Source organism: Rhinolophus hipposideros (assembly GCF_964194185.1).
Source record: "Rhinolophus hipposideros genome assembly, chromosome: 9".
NCBI lineage: Eukaryota > Metazoa > Chordata > Mammalia > Chiroptera > Rhinolophidae > Rhinolophus > Rhinolophus hipposideros.
Window position 1 is genome coordinate 40,003,439 of NC_138055.1, and position 15,848 is coordinate 40,019,286.

The 15,848-nt window shown below is 35.9% G+C and overlaps 1 protein-coding gene across 1 annotated transcript in view; it reads right to left on the reverse strand.

The window, feature by feature from the left end:
- OVCH1 (ovochymase 1) overlaps positions 1 to 15,848 on the reverse strand; it is a gene marked incomplete at its 5' end in the record, with an annotated part of 72,197 nt that overhangs the window by 30,137 nt on the left and 26,212 nt on the right. The window contains 4 exons of the mRNA XM_081058956.1: positions 2,585 to 2,809; positions 6,155 to 6,250; positions 6,550 to 6,706; positions 13,609 to 13,760. Of these exons, the coding sequence (XP_080915082.1) occupies positions 2,585 to 2,809; positions 6,155 to 6,250; positions 6,550 to 6,706; positions 13,609 to 13,760 (630 nt within the window). The remainder of the gene's footprint in view (positions 1 to 2,584; positions 2,810 to 6,154; positions 6,251 to 6,549; positions 6,707 to 13,608; positions 13,761 to 15,848) is intronic.

A 15,848-nucleotide genomic window follows, 5' to 3' on the forward strand; every position in this document is an offset into this window, starting at 1 on the left:
GCAGTTCTTCTAGTTACCATCTGAAAAGATGGAACAATTCTACAAGATTCAAGATGACAACTTCAAATCAAAGAAATTTCAGGTTGGAAAATTACAGTGGCTCCCCAATTAGTTCACAACAAAGTCAAGCATGGTTTACAATAGGTTATAATGACAAAGGAAAGTTTTCTCAGAAAATGTTTCTGTCTATATGAGAATCTAGTGTATAATAGAGTGCTATAAATCAGAAATAAAAGAACTTATTTTTTAAAGAAGCAGGTATAGCATCACTTTACAATGTAAGACAAAACATTTAGCAGGATTAAAGAAGTAATTTTTAATTAAATTTTTTTCCTGAATTCAAAATGAATTTTTAAATATAAAAGCAATGAGATAAATCAAAGGTCAGAGATATGGATGGATAAATTTGAACAAATTTTAAAATGTTACATCAACCTACAATAAAATTTAAAGCTAAATTACAACCTGGGATGAGCACTTGCAACTTATGACAAAGGAAAATATCTTTATATATATAAGATTTTATAAACCAATAAAAAGAATACTCAAAAAAAATGATGGTAATGACAAGAAATAAACAAATACAAATAGCTAACCAATATGTGAAAAAATATTTATCCCCATTAGTGATTTGAAAAAAGTAAAAATGCTTATTAAATTGATATATTAGGTGACGGGCATGGTGAAAGAGGCCCCCCGTTACTGATGGCAATGAAAACTCCTTTAGCCTTTCTGAAGAGTAATTTGGCAGCATACATTCATGCAAAAAAATGTTCTGAGTCTCTAGGCATTATCCTAATTTGGGGAGATTTCAGAGGGAGAAAAATAGCAAGATCCCTGTTTTCAGGAAGCTTTCATTTCAGTCGGGTAAATGAAGATGATTTCAAATAGAGACCAAAGCTACAAATGAAACAACGAGTGTAATGTGATGGAAAATGATTGTGGGATGGAATAAATGATGCTACTTTAGACTGACAAGGCCTCTTTGAGGAAGTGACCATTGATTCATTCATTCATTCATGCATTAATTCATTCAAGGCCTTCTATGTGTCAGGTGCTAGTCTAGGCACTGGGAATTCTGAAGTGAGGAAACAAAAGTTTCATCCCTCAGGAAACTCACATGCAAAAGGGAAGACACAGACGAATCACAAACATATAAAACAAAAATCAAACCATGTTAAGAGACAGTAAGTACTAAGGGCACTATGAAGTACACAGGTAGGAGATGATGCAATTTACATCAATTAAGGCAGGACTCATTAAGCTGGTGACATTCTAGTCAAGACTTGTGGGGGGTGGGGGACAAGGATGAGAAGGAGCTCTTTGAAGAGCTGGGAGTAGACGGACAAGGGTCTTCAGGTGACAATGAAAGTTCCTGGAACATGGGGAGCTGGGGGAGAGAGAGAGGAAAGGTCGTGCTAAGGTTTGGATTTTATCCCGGCTACAAGGAGAAGACCAAGGAGGGTGGATTGCGAAGGTGATCCTGATTATAGGGGAAAATGTGCAAAGTAGACAGGCAGTTACCCTGTTTCCCTGAAAATAAGACCTAGCAGGACAATCAGCTCTAATGCATCTTTTGGAGCAAAAATTAATATAAGACCCAGTATTATATTATATTATATTATATTATATTATATTATATTATATTATATTATATTATATGACCAAGTTTTATACTATAGTAAAGTAGGACTGGGTCTTATATTAATTTTTGCTCCAAAAGATGCATTAGAACTGATTGTCCGGCTAGGTCTTATTTTTAAAGAAACACAATAACAGTTTTTTCCGAACACTAAAAGAGATGGTATTTTTAAAGAAAGATTCATTACACAAATGTTGGTGCCTTTTAAATCAATGATTTAATCTCTCATCTTAATGTAATCCTAAAAAAACAATCTCACCTCCAAAGCAATTTTCCTGGCCTCCATATACTCGGGAATCAAGCATGTGCATATGTATGTGTACCATACACACAATAATATACACAAACTTATTTTCCTTCCAGGCTTCCCCATCAGCCAAATTATTTCCAACACCTTCTTAGTTTCCTCTTTATTGAGAGACAAAAAGCCTGTATTACACCTATACAAACAAGAGGTATGAGGTTTGTTTTGTTGAACAAAAACAGATTTGTCTGTACAAGAAATGAAATGATAGCTGGCATACTATTAGCAAATCTTTTTAATTCTGTTATTTTAAAAGACTTTAATGTATTTTGCTTTATTTTAAAATTCAGCATATCTAGCCCCTGTCTGATTTGTAACCATCTTAATTCCTCCTTTATCATATACACATTTCTGGCATTCTGCCATGGTATTAGTATGTTTGAAGAAGTTGGGCCCTCTGGTTTTTCTGTTGTTTTTGTTATTGTCTCCTGAATACACATACATACAAACACACACACTTGACTTTTAGTATATCTGTTTTGCAAATTAAAATTTTGAAAATATTAGGTTTGTCTATAAAAAATAGTCATGCCTATTACACGAACCAACATTTTGGTGCTATTATTATCAAGTTTGATTATAAGCTGCCTCTACAAAAATGGCTCCCAGCACAAAGTTTAAATGCCAGTAAGGATTACCTGACATCCTTCTTTCACTGTGATTTTCTTCATAAATAGTCAGAAATGAATCTCGACACATATGAGACTCCGGGAGTGACAGGTACTCAACCGTAAATTTTGCCATACTGCTTGGTGAAACTCTGAGCACCCAAGAACATTCCAGTTTTCCTCTGTAATCCAATGGATATCTTGGAGTTGAAAAGAAGCCTCTGGGCTCCTCTAGCTCCCTTTCAGAGTAACAGCCTGCAATTCAGAACGCACAGACTCAGGAAACAACATAAACAAAGCAAAGTAAAATAAAGCTCTATCACAAACTTGAAAAATGTAGGGTTACAAGAAGAAAATTAAAACTTTATTATTATCAATTTCAAGTTCTTGGGTAAAAAAGATCATCCTATTTAATACATCATATTTTCTTGAAATAAGGTTGTAACATAGAATTTCAATCATAATTATTTAAAATTACTTTTAGCAGAATTTCTAAAATTTCCTAGAAAATGCACAGTGGATTGCATTTTCTACTCCCAGCATGTTTTCATTTCTTTCCTCCTTTGAAATGCAACTGAAGATCTGTTCCTAAAATCTTCACTCATTTCTCTGAGCATTTATCCTGCTGGGACAAATGATTATATGCATGGAGTTTGTGACTGAGGTCAAGAGAAGAATTTGCTGAATGCACTTAAATGCCTCTTACTTCTTAGACTTGCTCTTAAGTTCAAGGGCACCTTTGGATCTGCTGAGATACCTGCAGAGCTTCACCTGCCAGTAGCTCCCTGGTCCACTGACCCCACAATCAGCTTCTCCTTTTTCAAGTTATATCCTTGACTCTTCCTACTTCCCCTATGTTTATTCCCTTGACAAAAACTTTCTGAGCAACTACTTATTGAAATACTCTGCATTCAAATCAACACATTTTAACGTATAAGTTTTAGTTAATTAATATATTCATTATTATATATGCTCTGCCATAGAGAAATTAATAATCTAACCAAGCAGACACAAACATAAATATGTATTTTATGAACACTAGAGATGAAGAATGGCAGAAGGGAAATGAAATGCTACAAGAATTCAGGATTCTACTCCATTGCCTAGTCCTCTGTTATTTCTTTGCAAATCCTCCTTTTCATTTATACAGCTACTGTGATCTAATTTCAATATTCATTAGGTCTACTTTAACTTAATGTAACCTAACTGATTTCTCAGTCCCTAGTCTTTACCGAACATGCCCTCTAATCTGGAAATAGTGTATGAAACAAAATTAAATTATTTCCTTGTTCAAAGCAACTAAAGTAAAGCACCTTGCAAGGTCTCTCGGAGTCTGGCCCCAACATGTCTTTCCAATCTTTTTTTCCTCTCCACATGAATCCCCTATGACAAATCTGCCTGGAAAAGGAGCCAAATCATATCAAGTCATAGATTTCCAACCAGTCACTGCTTTTTATAAAGGGCATAATAGTCTCAAAAAACAAAAACAAACAACAAAAAGCATAGCTAAGATTTTTTAATTCCCTTGTGTAAAAAGCAAGTAGTGGGAGTGGGTGGGTGTTAAATATGACATAGACCTAACATTTCATAGAATAGAATAGTCATAGAACTACAACAAAGCAATGCCCTTTCACATGTACAACTTTCAAAGTTCTCTCGCATGTATAAGTATTCCTGAACATGCACAAATGAGATGCATCTTCTCTACGTTTTAACAATGTTCATTTTGTAATAGCCTGAAGGGGACAGTTCAAAGAATACATTAGATAGTCACTATCACCACCACTTATTGACCTTTCTCATTGGTCATGTCATCCCTGTTCCAAGTGCTTTACATGCATTAACTTACTTAGGCACTCATTGAAATTATTAATTTAGCTCAAACCATTGAAATCATTAGTTTTTACCATCTCAGACCTAACTTTGCTCTCCATCTCAGTCCCAGTTCCAGATTTCCTTTTAATTTAAATATGACTCTTTGATTCTTGTTTTGACTTTGACTCTTGTGTTGTCAGACCATACCACCCACAACTGGTTTCTGACTTACTTCTTGTTTCTAGATTTTAGCAGACCTTCTGTCCAACACTATTCCTCCCTTAAATCTTGCTGACTTCAGTAGCCATACAGATGATGATTCCAGCATTGAAACTTCTCAGTTTCTCAACTTTCCCTCACATAACCTCAACCACTCAACCCAATGGTCAGCTCCTAATGACCCGGTCATTAGCAGACACCCCAAGCCTTCCATAAGCTCAGGTTCAAGCACCACTGCCTCCAACCACAACCTTCTGTCTTCAGAGCTTCCTCCGACACTACGTCCACCTTTTAAGACTGGTAATTCATCTATCTTATCACCTTTCCCTTGTCTGTAACTCATCTCTCATTCTTGTTTACTCTTTTCCTAGTTTAAATTCCAATAATCCATCATTTGAATCCCTTCCTCACACACACTCTCAATTCCTTTATACTCTCTCATACTTGGGGAAAACCACTCTGAATCTATTCTCCACCTGCTCTGCATCTATGTGGTATCCCTCAGAGGAAAACACACAGTTAAGCTACCTGGTTGGTCTCCATCTAAATTTATGATCATTAATCTCAGAGACTTTTGTGCTGCCCTGTAATCCTACTATGTTTTTTTAGTCCATGCCCTTTGTGATTTTTTTAGAGATTTCATACTTGTCTCTTAAAACTCACAAACCCTCTTCTACAACCTCATTTCATCTACTGAGAAAAAGGAAGCAATTAAAAGAGAAGTTAGAAGCTCCCACCCCACTCCCACCTACACACCCGCATCAGTCCCTAATATTCTGCCTTCCATCCAGCAATTATGGATGAACTGTGCTTTGCTCCTACCCACGACTAAACCCTCCATCTGGGCACCAGATCTCATCCCTTTCTACTACTGAAGTTTTATCACTCTTAACAATTCCTCACCCCTTCTCTCTTACATCTTTTTAAATTTTCCTCCAACTCATCCTAGTTGTCTGAGCAGTTGAGTGTATGTGGGAGGAGAGATGGGTGAAAAGGGAAAGACCCTGACCATTTGGAAACCAAGAATGATGATATCATAGAACTTTCATGTCCCTATAAGTCTATTACAAACTTCAAGTTCTCCATCTGCTGTTTAATTTTAACTAAAAATCAAAATCCTATTAAGAAACACACGAATGATTGCAGGAGAATTAAGAGAGACACTAACTCTGATGCTGATCTTAGTTATCTCAAATCCAGAGTCTTTACCTAGAAAGATACCGAAAGTATAAGGACTTTTGTTCATGTAGGAATAAATAGCTCAAAGGTCAGAATAATTCTATGCACTTCTCCACAATTCAGGTGATTCTTCACAACCACAAGACACTTTTCTTTTTTTTCTTTCTCTCTCTCTTTTTTTTTTTTTTCACCTATAACCACTGTATCTATGGGACAGAAAAGATCCCCAATCATAGTAACAACTCTCCTCTCTTTTACCTTAAACTACCAACCAGAATAAAAACAGAGTTTATGGTGTTCCGAAAAAAATAAGAAAACCCAGACATGCATTGCTTTTTGCTAAATTCTTACTAGTTGTATTAATGGGATAACATGAGTATCTATTACCTGGCCCAGAGGCACTGTCTGTTGAAGGTGTGGGCAGTAGCAATTGTTTCCTTTCTAAGGTTTTCCTTTCATTATTTATCTGAAGTGAAGCAGCATCTGTATCTGGAGAGAACATGTTAAAAATAGAGATGAAAGCCTGAGGACAAAATGTAGTCTGTTCCAAAGAAGCCTTTGTTAAACGAGAATGCAAATCTAGGATTTAAACAGCCTCAGGAAAAGTCAGTTTTACCATAAGTCTGTCCAAGGAAGAACTTATTCTTAAGAGAATTTTAATGTCCATTTTAATGTGTTTAAAAATTAAAATAAACAAAATACTACTTTATAATGTTTTTCATAATGTTGATAGAAATCTAAAGAAAGAGGCATTGTTTCCATAGTATCTGAAAAGTATTTACCTTTGATTTTGGATTGGATCCAGGCCAAGAAGACACTCACTCTGGCAAATACACCCGGCTTCTTTGGCTGGGCCCAGCCAGCTCCCCAGCTGACAATGCCGTAGAGGATAAAGGGACCTTTCTCATGTCTACACACTAATGGCCCACCAGAGTCTCCCTGAAACACCACGGAAATGTGTTCTAACAATTTGCTTTAATCAGGGCCCCTGTTTTCAATTTTGGAACAGAAATAACCAATAATTTATTCATAAAACATTTCTTTAATTCTAAAAGATTATTCTATGTCAATTTGTATAACTTAGAATACTTAGACTCAAATAAATAAAACTACAAATCAATGAGGAGAATTTACAACTGATATCACAGAAATACAAAAGGTTAAAGACTATTATGAACAATTATACACCAAAAATGGAACAATCTAGATGAAATATAGCTGTGCACCACGACATGATGACATTTCAGTCAATGACGAACCACATATATGATTGTGGCCCCATAAGATTATCAAGAAATTGAAAAATTCTTATCACATAATGACTGTAGCCATCCTAATATCGTAGCATTATCTTTGTGTTTCTGGTGATTCTGGTGTTAACAAATCCATTGTGCTGCCAGTCATATAAAAGCATAGCACATAAAATTACAGTAGTAGGCTATACCATCTAGGTTTGTATAAGTACAGTCTAAGATGTTTGCAAAAAGACAAAATCACTTAATGATGCCTCAGAATGCAGCCTTGTCATTAAGCAGAGCATGTGACCACCTAGAAGCATATAACTTACCAAGACTGAATCATGAGGCAACAGAAAATCAGAACAGACCAATATAAGTCAGGAGATTGAATCAATAATCCAAAACATCCCAACAAAGAAAAGTCCAGAATCAGATCGCTTCACTGAAGAATCTACTAAACATTTAAAGAATTAACTCCAATCCTTCTCAAACTCTTTCAAAAAAATTGAAGCTCATTTTATCAGGCCATCATTACCCCGATATTGCAGACAGATAAGAACACCAAAAGAAAACCACAAGAAAAGAAAATCACAGGCCAGTATTTCTGATGAACATAGATGCAAAAATCCTCAACAAAATGCCAGTCGTCCCTGACTTATGATGGTTTCACTTATGATTTTTCAACTTTATGATGGTTCAAAAGTAATATTCATTTAGTAGAAACTTTTTTGAACTTTGATCTTTTCCTGGGCTAGCAAAATGAGTATGATACTCTCTCTAATGAGGCTGGGGAGTAGCAGTGAGACAATTTGCCCAACTTTAGGCTGAAGTAAGTGTTCTGAGCACACTTATGGTAATGTAGGCTAAGCTATGTATTTAGTACATTAAGTGTACTAAATGCATTTTTGACTTGATTATATTTTCAACTTACCGCGTTTTATCAGGATGTAATTCCATTATAAGTCAAGGAGTATCTTTATTAGCAAACTGAATTCAACACACATTAAAAGGATCATACACCATGATTATGTGAGATTTATTCCAGGGATGCCAGAATGGTTCAACATATGCAAACTAATGTGATATATTACATTCATAAAATGAAAGTTAAAAATCAGATTATCATTAATACAGAAAAAGCTTTGACAAAATGCAACATCCTTTCATAATAAAAACTCTCAACAAATTGGATATAGACAGACCATACCTCAACAAAATAAAAGGCATATATAACAAACCCACAGCTAACATCATACTTAACAGTGAAAGGTTGAAAGATTCTTATCTAAGATCAGGAACAAGACAAGGGTGCCCACTTTCACCATTGCTATTCAATATAGTGCTGGAAGTCCTAGAGAAAGCAATCAGATAAGAAACAAAAAATGAAATCCAAATCAGAAAGGTCTTTATTTGCAGATGACATGATCTTATATATAGAAAATCCCAAAACTCCACTGGAAAAAGAACAACCACTTCAGAACTAATTAAAAAATACAGTAAAGTATCAGGATACAAAATGAACATATAAAAATCAGTTGGTCTCTACATACTAACAACAAAACATATAAAAAAAGAAATAAAGAAAACGATCCTATGTACAACAGCATCAAAAGTAATAAAATACTTAGGAATAAATAAATTTAACCAAGGATGAAAGATCTCTACTGAAAACTGTAAGACTTTGATGAAACAAATTGAAAAAGAGACATAATAGGAAAAATATTCCATGTTCAAAGATCAGAAGAATTTATATTGTAAAGCGTCCATACTACTCAAAGCCATCTATAGATTCAATACAGTTTATATCAAAATTCCAGTGGGATTTTTCACAGAAATAGAAAAAACAATCCTAAAATTCATGCGGAACCACATTAGACCCCAAATAGCCAAAATAATCCTGAGAAAGAACAAAGATAAAGTCATCAAACTTTCTGATTTCAAAATATATAAGAAATCCATAGTAATCAACACAGTATGATACTGGCATAAAAATAAACACACAGATCAATGGGACAGAATCGTGGGCCCAGGAAAAAACCTTCACAAATATTAGTCAATGAATATTTGGCAAGGGAGCAAAGAGTACTCAATGGGGAAAGGGATAGTCTCTTTAATAAATGGTGCTGGGAAAAGTGGATAACAACATGCAGAAAAAGTAAATTGGACCCCAATCTTACACCACTCACAAAAATTAACTTGAAATAGATTAAAGACTTAAGCATAAGACCTCAAACTGTATAACTCCTAGAAGAAAACACAGGGGGGAAAGTTCCTTGACATTGGTCTTGGCCAACAATTTTTTTTTTTTTAATGTGAAACCAAAAGCACAAGCAACAAAAGCAAGAGTCAGTAAGGGGGACTACAACAAACTAAAATGCTCTGTCCATCAGAAAAAACAATCAACAAAATAAAAAGGCAACCTACGAAATGGGAGAAAATATTTAAAACCATATACCTGTTAAAGGATTAATATCCAAAATATATAAAGAACTCATACAAATCAATAATTAAAAAATGCAATTTACAAATGGGCAGAGAATCTGAATACAGATTTTTCCAGAGAATACACACGGTTGGTCAACAGTTACATGGAAAGTTTCTCAACTCATTAATCATGAGGGAAATGAAAATCAAAACCACAATGAGATATTATCTCATACCTATTAGAATGGCTACCATCTAAAGGACCAGAGATAAAAAAGTGTATCAAAGATATGGAGAAAAGGGAAGCTTTGTGCACTGTTGGTGGGAATGTAACTTGGTGCAGCCATTATACAAAACAGTATGAACGTTCCTCAAAAACTTAAAAGTAGAACTACCATATGATTCAGCAACCTGACTTCTAGGTATGAATCCAAAGGAAATGAGAATAGCATACCAAAGAAATATCTGCACTCTAGTGTTCATTGAAGCATTATTCACACAGTTAATATGTGGACATAATCTATTTTTCTGCCAGAGGATAAATGGATAAAGATGTGGTATATATACAACAAAACATTACTCAGCCATGAGAAAGAAGGGAATCCTGCTATTTGAGACAACGTGGATGGTCTTTGAGGACACGATGCTAAGTGAAAAGTCAGACAGCAAAAGACAAATATTGTATGATATCACTAATATGTGAAATGTGAAAAAGCTGAACTCACAGAAACAGAGAGTAGAATGATTGTTACCAGGGGTTGGGAGTGGGGAAATAGGGAGATGTTGGTCAAACCTCTAGTCAAAAAAATTAACAAGTTCTGGGAATCTAATAAACAAAATGGTGACTATAGTTAATAATGTTATATTATACACTTGAATATTTTAAAAGATAAGATCTTAAATATTCTCAGCACAAGAAATGGTAATTATGTGAGGTGATGGAGGTGTTATATAACCTTACTGTGGTGAGCGTTTCACAATATCTAAGTGTATCCAATCATTAATTGTGCATCTTGAACTTACACAATGTTACATATGTCAATTATATCTCAATAAAGCTAAAAAAAAAACCCCTCAAGCATTAAAACACAAGATTTGCATTTTTTAAGAAAGCCTTTCTGATTTTTAATCAGCTCCCTTTTTTGATACAAATGTATTTAGGACTAAACTAAATCTTTAATATGTCTTTTTATAAAATAAACTGAGCTGATGACACAGTTGATATACCTATTTAGATTATATGAAGAATGTCACAGAATAAATCCTAAATTGGGGATAAGAGGATAGATTCCCTAGTCTGTAACGTAAAACAATTAGCATTTATTCTGGGTCTTTTTTTCCCTACATAAAATAAGATTATACTTAAGACCCCCTTCCAGTTTGAAAATTGTTTTATGAAGCAAGTCAGATTTGTTTTCTTTTAAATCTCTCATTCATTCAGTATTAACACAAACCCAATCTAGAATACTTTTAGGTAATTACAAACATCCCATGATACAGAAAACGCCTATCTAATTTATCTTTTATTGCTAGGCCTTTTATCATAAGGCCTACCACATGGTATTCAATAAACAAATGTTATTTCTTAATTATTTAAAAAATTATTCAGTGCCTATTGTGAGCTAGGCATTCTGAGAAAGACAGACGAAAAACAAATTAGAAAATGACAATAGCTGTAAAGGAAATATTCAGAGCGAAATGTAGATTATATGGGTAGATATGTGTATGCGTACTCACAGGTATGTGTATGTGTATGAAGTTTCAATAACATTTGAGTTGACATGTGAAGGATGAGAAGGAGCCATATTTTTCAAAAACCTGGAGGAATAACATTTTATGCAGAATTGATATCTGGGCTAAGTCTCCAAGTTGGGCAAATATGTGGCAGGTTGGGAGGTCAGAAGACAATCCATATGGCTGAAACACAGTAAGCAAAAGGAGAGAAGCATGCAATTGACTGGAAAAGTCAGCAGGAATAGGACCTATATATATCACTCTGTTATGACAGAGATCACTTTGTAGGTCAAAGAACTTGACATTTAAAAAAAATCCAAAATCTTTGTGAGCAAAGAACCATAGAATTCTACATCGCATATCTGAAACTCCCATGTCTCTGCATTCCGACATTCTTATTTTCACTTTCCTGGATGAATGAGAAATTACATTAGCAGGTCCATTACCTCTGAGCATACACAGGAGAGTAGAAATCAATTACCAGACAGAAATATTAGAGTCCATTTTATTAAAGCAAGTTTCTGAAGTCACCCTTTTGGTAATTTGTAAAAGAAAGTGAGCCACGTTTCTTCATCAGTCTCAACTCCCTATTTTTCTACCATCATGTTGGCTGTAAATTTGGTCGCACTGCCGCCAAAGTGACCGTTGGATGGAGCTGAAGTAAGCCAATGGAGATCACAATATTTGTGTCACTGCTAACATGAAAGTAATTCCCCTCCCTACTTCTTCTTTATTCTCTTAATACAGATTAACGTGTTCCCTTAATGTTAGATGCTGTCAAATAACAGTGACAGCAGAGCCATTTATGAGTTCCTTGACTCCAAGCAGAGAGAAAAACCATCCCTCAAAAGGGAGAGAATGAATACATTAATCAGAGTATTTTTCTATTTGATTTTTATAACATTTATGTCTTCTAGCAGTTGTAGAAGTGCCCGTCTTATATTCTTTACATCTTCCAATCTACATCCTGGCTCTGTGCCTGAGAGCTTCCTTCCATCCCTCCACCCAACCCAGGAAGCAGGCCAGAAGTAGGACGTGCTCCCTCTGAACTATGACATTGGGGAAATAGTGTATAAATATCCCAGCTCTCTCACCCCTCACAGGGTATAAATATTCTCAGTATGTTTTGCGTCATTGCCAGAGTTTTGCTGCAGGATTAAGCTCAGTCCCTCCCTGTGGTAGCTGGCTTAATGGTACATCCTAGATTGGCAGCCTTCCCTTCCCTGTACTTCCTCCTCATTTTCCCACTGGTGATATTTGTACTTCCTAAACAGGCCATTGCAATTGAGTCTTTATCATTGGGTCTTCTGGGAAATGCAAATTAAGATACGCAACATATAACGGAATTTGAGTAGTACTTGGGGTTTAAGTGCAATATATTATGTTCAGTGTTAAGAAGTGACCTCCTTCCTTCTCTCTGTGTTTTCACATGGAAGGACTTATATCCAGGTGAATGCCCAGGTTTTTCCCCATAGAGGTGACATCCATTGGTTCATGTTTCTTGATTGAGTGGGGTGGGGGAACTATCAAGAAGCAGTGAAGAGTAGAGATTCACCCTTCCTTCCCTCTACTCTAGGCCTGTATGAAATGCCAAATCTGGAGAAGTATGTCTGCCCTGAAGACCACAACTTTCCCTGAGGTGGGCTGCTCAAATCCGACTAGGTATTGAAGGTGGGCTGCAGACTGTTAGAAATCCTTTTTGGTTGTATATCTAAAGTCACATTCCTCAGATGGCTTTGTGATTATTAAAACTGGAGCTTGCAATCCATTCATCCATATTCCATCTTTTTCTTAGGTGATTCTGAACTTGCTAGTAATATGCTTGCCCAGTGCGAATACATCTATACAGCTCTGTGCCTCTATAATATCACTGAAATTAAACTATTGCTTTGTGGTTTGTTTTCCACTTCATATAAAAATCATTTTTCCAAAAGTTCTCATTTTCCTCATGATTATTTTCATCTGTTGTGGAAAAGCAGGTGTGAACATACTGGAGATTAGCAACAATTTAAAACAAAACTCAATAAAAGTCATAAATAGGATATACACAATAAAAGTCATACACAGGATACACTAATTTAAAATCCTTATTTCTTCATTCCTCTTTTCCCAAAGCCTTTAATATATCTGAACACATCTTCCTACCTGCAGGCCAGTTTAGTGGTGCTTTCATCTCCTACTTCTATGTTTCCTCTATGTACCCACCTGCTCTTTCGGTTGTTGGCTGCTGCCACCCATTGCCTGCCATCTCAGCAATTTTGGATAAAGTAACTCACTCTTCCTGCTGTCCTACTTACTGGCCTTTGGATGAGGGGATGTGCCCTGATGCTATGAGGCTTAGGCTAAGATGGCTGTCTGTGATTTTGAGGGTGGTCTCCTCATCTGTGGAGAATATGTAGCAGTGACAATTTTCTACCCTCCTCAGCAAACTCATAATTGTCTTACCTGATGGAAATTCCTTCCAGTCACTGCAAAGCCAGCAAAAATCATCTTCTCTGTGATCCTTCCTGGGTGAGCAGAATAGTAAGTGTGTTCACAGATCTCTCTTTCTAACACAGGCACTTGAATCTGCTGCAAGCGACGTGCCAGGCCACTGCCTAATTAAGAAACAGATTCAGAAAGAGAGTTTAATAATGAAGCAAGAAGTTATGTTAACAATAGATATTTAAGTTCAGACTTGCTCTGCACCAACATTTATAATATTTATAAATCCCTTCGCTTTAACCTAACAAATTCCCAACATTGTAAGCTGGGCTATCAGTGACCGCACATGAAAAAGCCAGCGCTGTGAACATTTGATCTCAAAGCACTTATGGGACAAAACTAGGACTCCAGCCTTGATATGACTCTAAATCTTGTACTCTTTTTAATGTATTAATCTAATACACAAGTTATTTAATGTACTTAAACACTTCTTTTCAGGGACCATCCCCATCAGTGTTGCTTACCATTATGTCTCAAAATCAAAACTGAGGTTAAAAGAAAGGATTCATCTTTCCTAAGACTGTAACCACTTCTCAGTTGTCTGGTGGTTATGGAATTGGTGGAGGTTGAAGGTGTTAGAGAATGGGCACATGTATTCAAGGGCTTTGCAGCCACTCAGTCAATAATATGTACTGAATGTTTCCTCTATGCTAAGTACACTTCAAGCCCTGGGGAGAGAGTGGTCAATTAGACAGAGATCTGCCTCCAAGAGGTTCATCCATTCTAACGGGTGAGATGTAGAAAATGATGGCATAAAATAATGTCAAGAATGTTTATGTACAATGAGATGATTAAGTGTGTAGCGCAGAAAGTGATGGAAGGACAGTCCCGCTGCAACAAAGTGGTCTGAGAAGGGGAGGGACCTTCGCGTTGAGAATGGAATGAGGAGGAGGCAGCTGTGAGACTAGAATGAGAGTGTTCCAAGTAGAAGAAAACAAAGTACAGAGCTTCAGAAAGCAGAACAAGTTTGGTGTTTCAGAGAAAGAAAGAAGACCACGGTGCCTGAAAGGGACGAAAGGAGGAAATGAAGTTGGAGAGTTAAGTGGATGTGAACTCACATATAGGTTGGTGCAAAAGTAATTGTGGTTTCAAAGGTTAAAAATAATTGCAAAAACCGCAATTACTTTTCACCAACCTAATAGATACCAAGCCAGGCTAGGAGTTCCAGTTGTATTCTAGGTATAAGAAAAAGCCATTCAGGGGTTATCAGCTGAGACACGGCTGATTTTAAATCCTAGCTCTGATATTTATTTGTCATGGGATATTAATCAGTTACTTTAAGCTTGGGGCCATAACCTCTTCATTTGCAAAACGGGGAGGATAAAATATCCTCAAATGGTGGTTACGAAATGCAATTTGGCTGCAGGTGGTACAGTAAGTTGTGAACATGAGCACTCTGTGCAGAGATAAATCCCTTCTCCTTCAAGCTGACGGATTCCAAATAAGTGGCATAGAAACAGAAGGAAAATGTAAAAGAAAATGATATTGAAAAGAAGTAAAACACAAACATCAACCCATTCAGCTGTTTCAATATTCACTATGGCAAACACACAATATGATATATCAATGATATATTACAGAATTGTACACCTGAAAGCTATATAACTTTACTAACAATTGTCACCTCAATAAACTTCAATGAAAAAAAAAGAAAGCATATTTTTAAAAATCCTGAAAAAAAAAATAAGTATTTCGCCATGGCTTTAAAGGCTCTATAACTGAGCCAAAGAGTTAGCAGATCACAGCCAGCAGGGGTGCCAGCACACCCCTACCCTCCCTAACCCCTGGCCTGTACTGTAGTATAATCCAGGAACTAATAAAGGTTTGCACATTTTTAAATGGTTGAGAAAATCCAAAGAATAATATTTTGTGACACATGAATATTACATGAAATTTAAATTTCATGAAGGAAGTTGTACTGGAACACACCTACATCCATTCTGTTACACATCGTCTATGGTTGCTTTGTGCTACAATGGCAGAACTGAGGAGTTGTGACAGAGACCATATGGCCTGCAAAGCCTAAAAACTTATTACCTGGCCCTTTACCAATCTAACCTACTTATAATTGGTCACACTAAAAGAAAAATATAAAACAGCCCATTCGCTAATTTGATCACCTCTTACAACTAAACTAAACATGGTTTCTATTCAGTTGGTGCAAAAGTAATTGCGGTTGTTGCCATTATTTTTAACCTTTT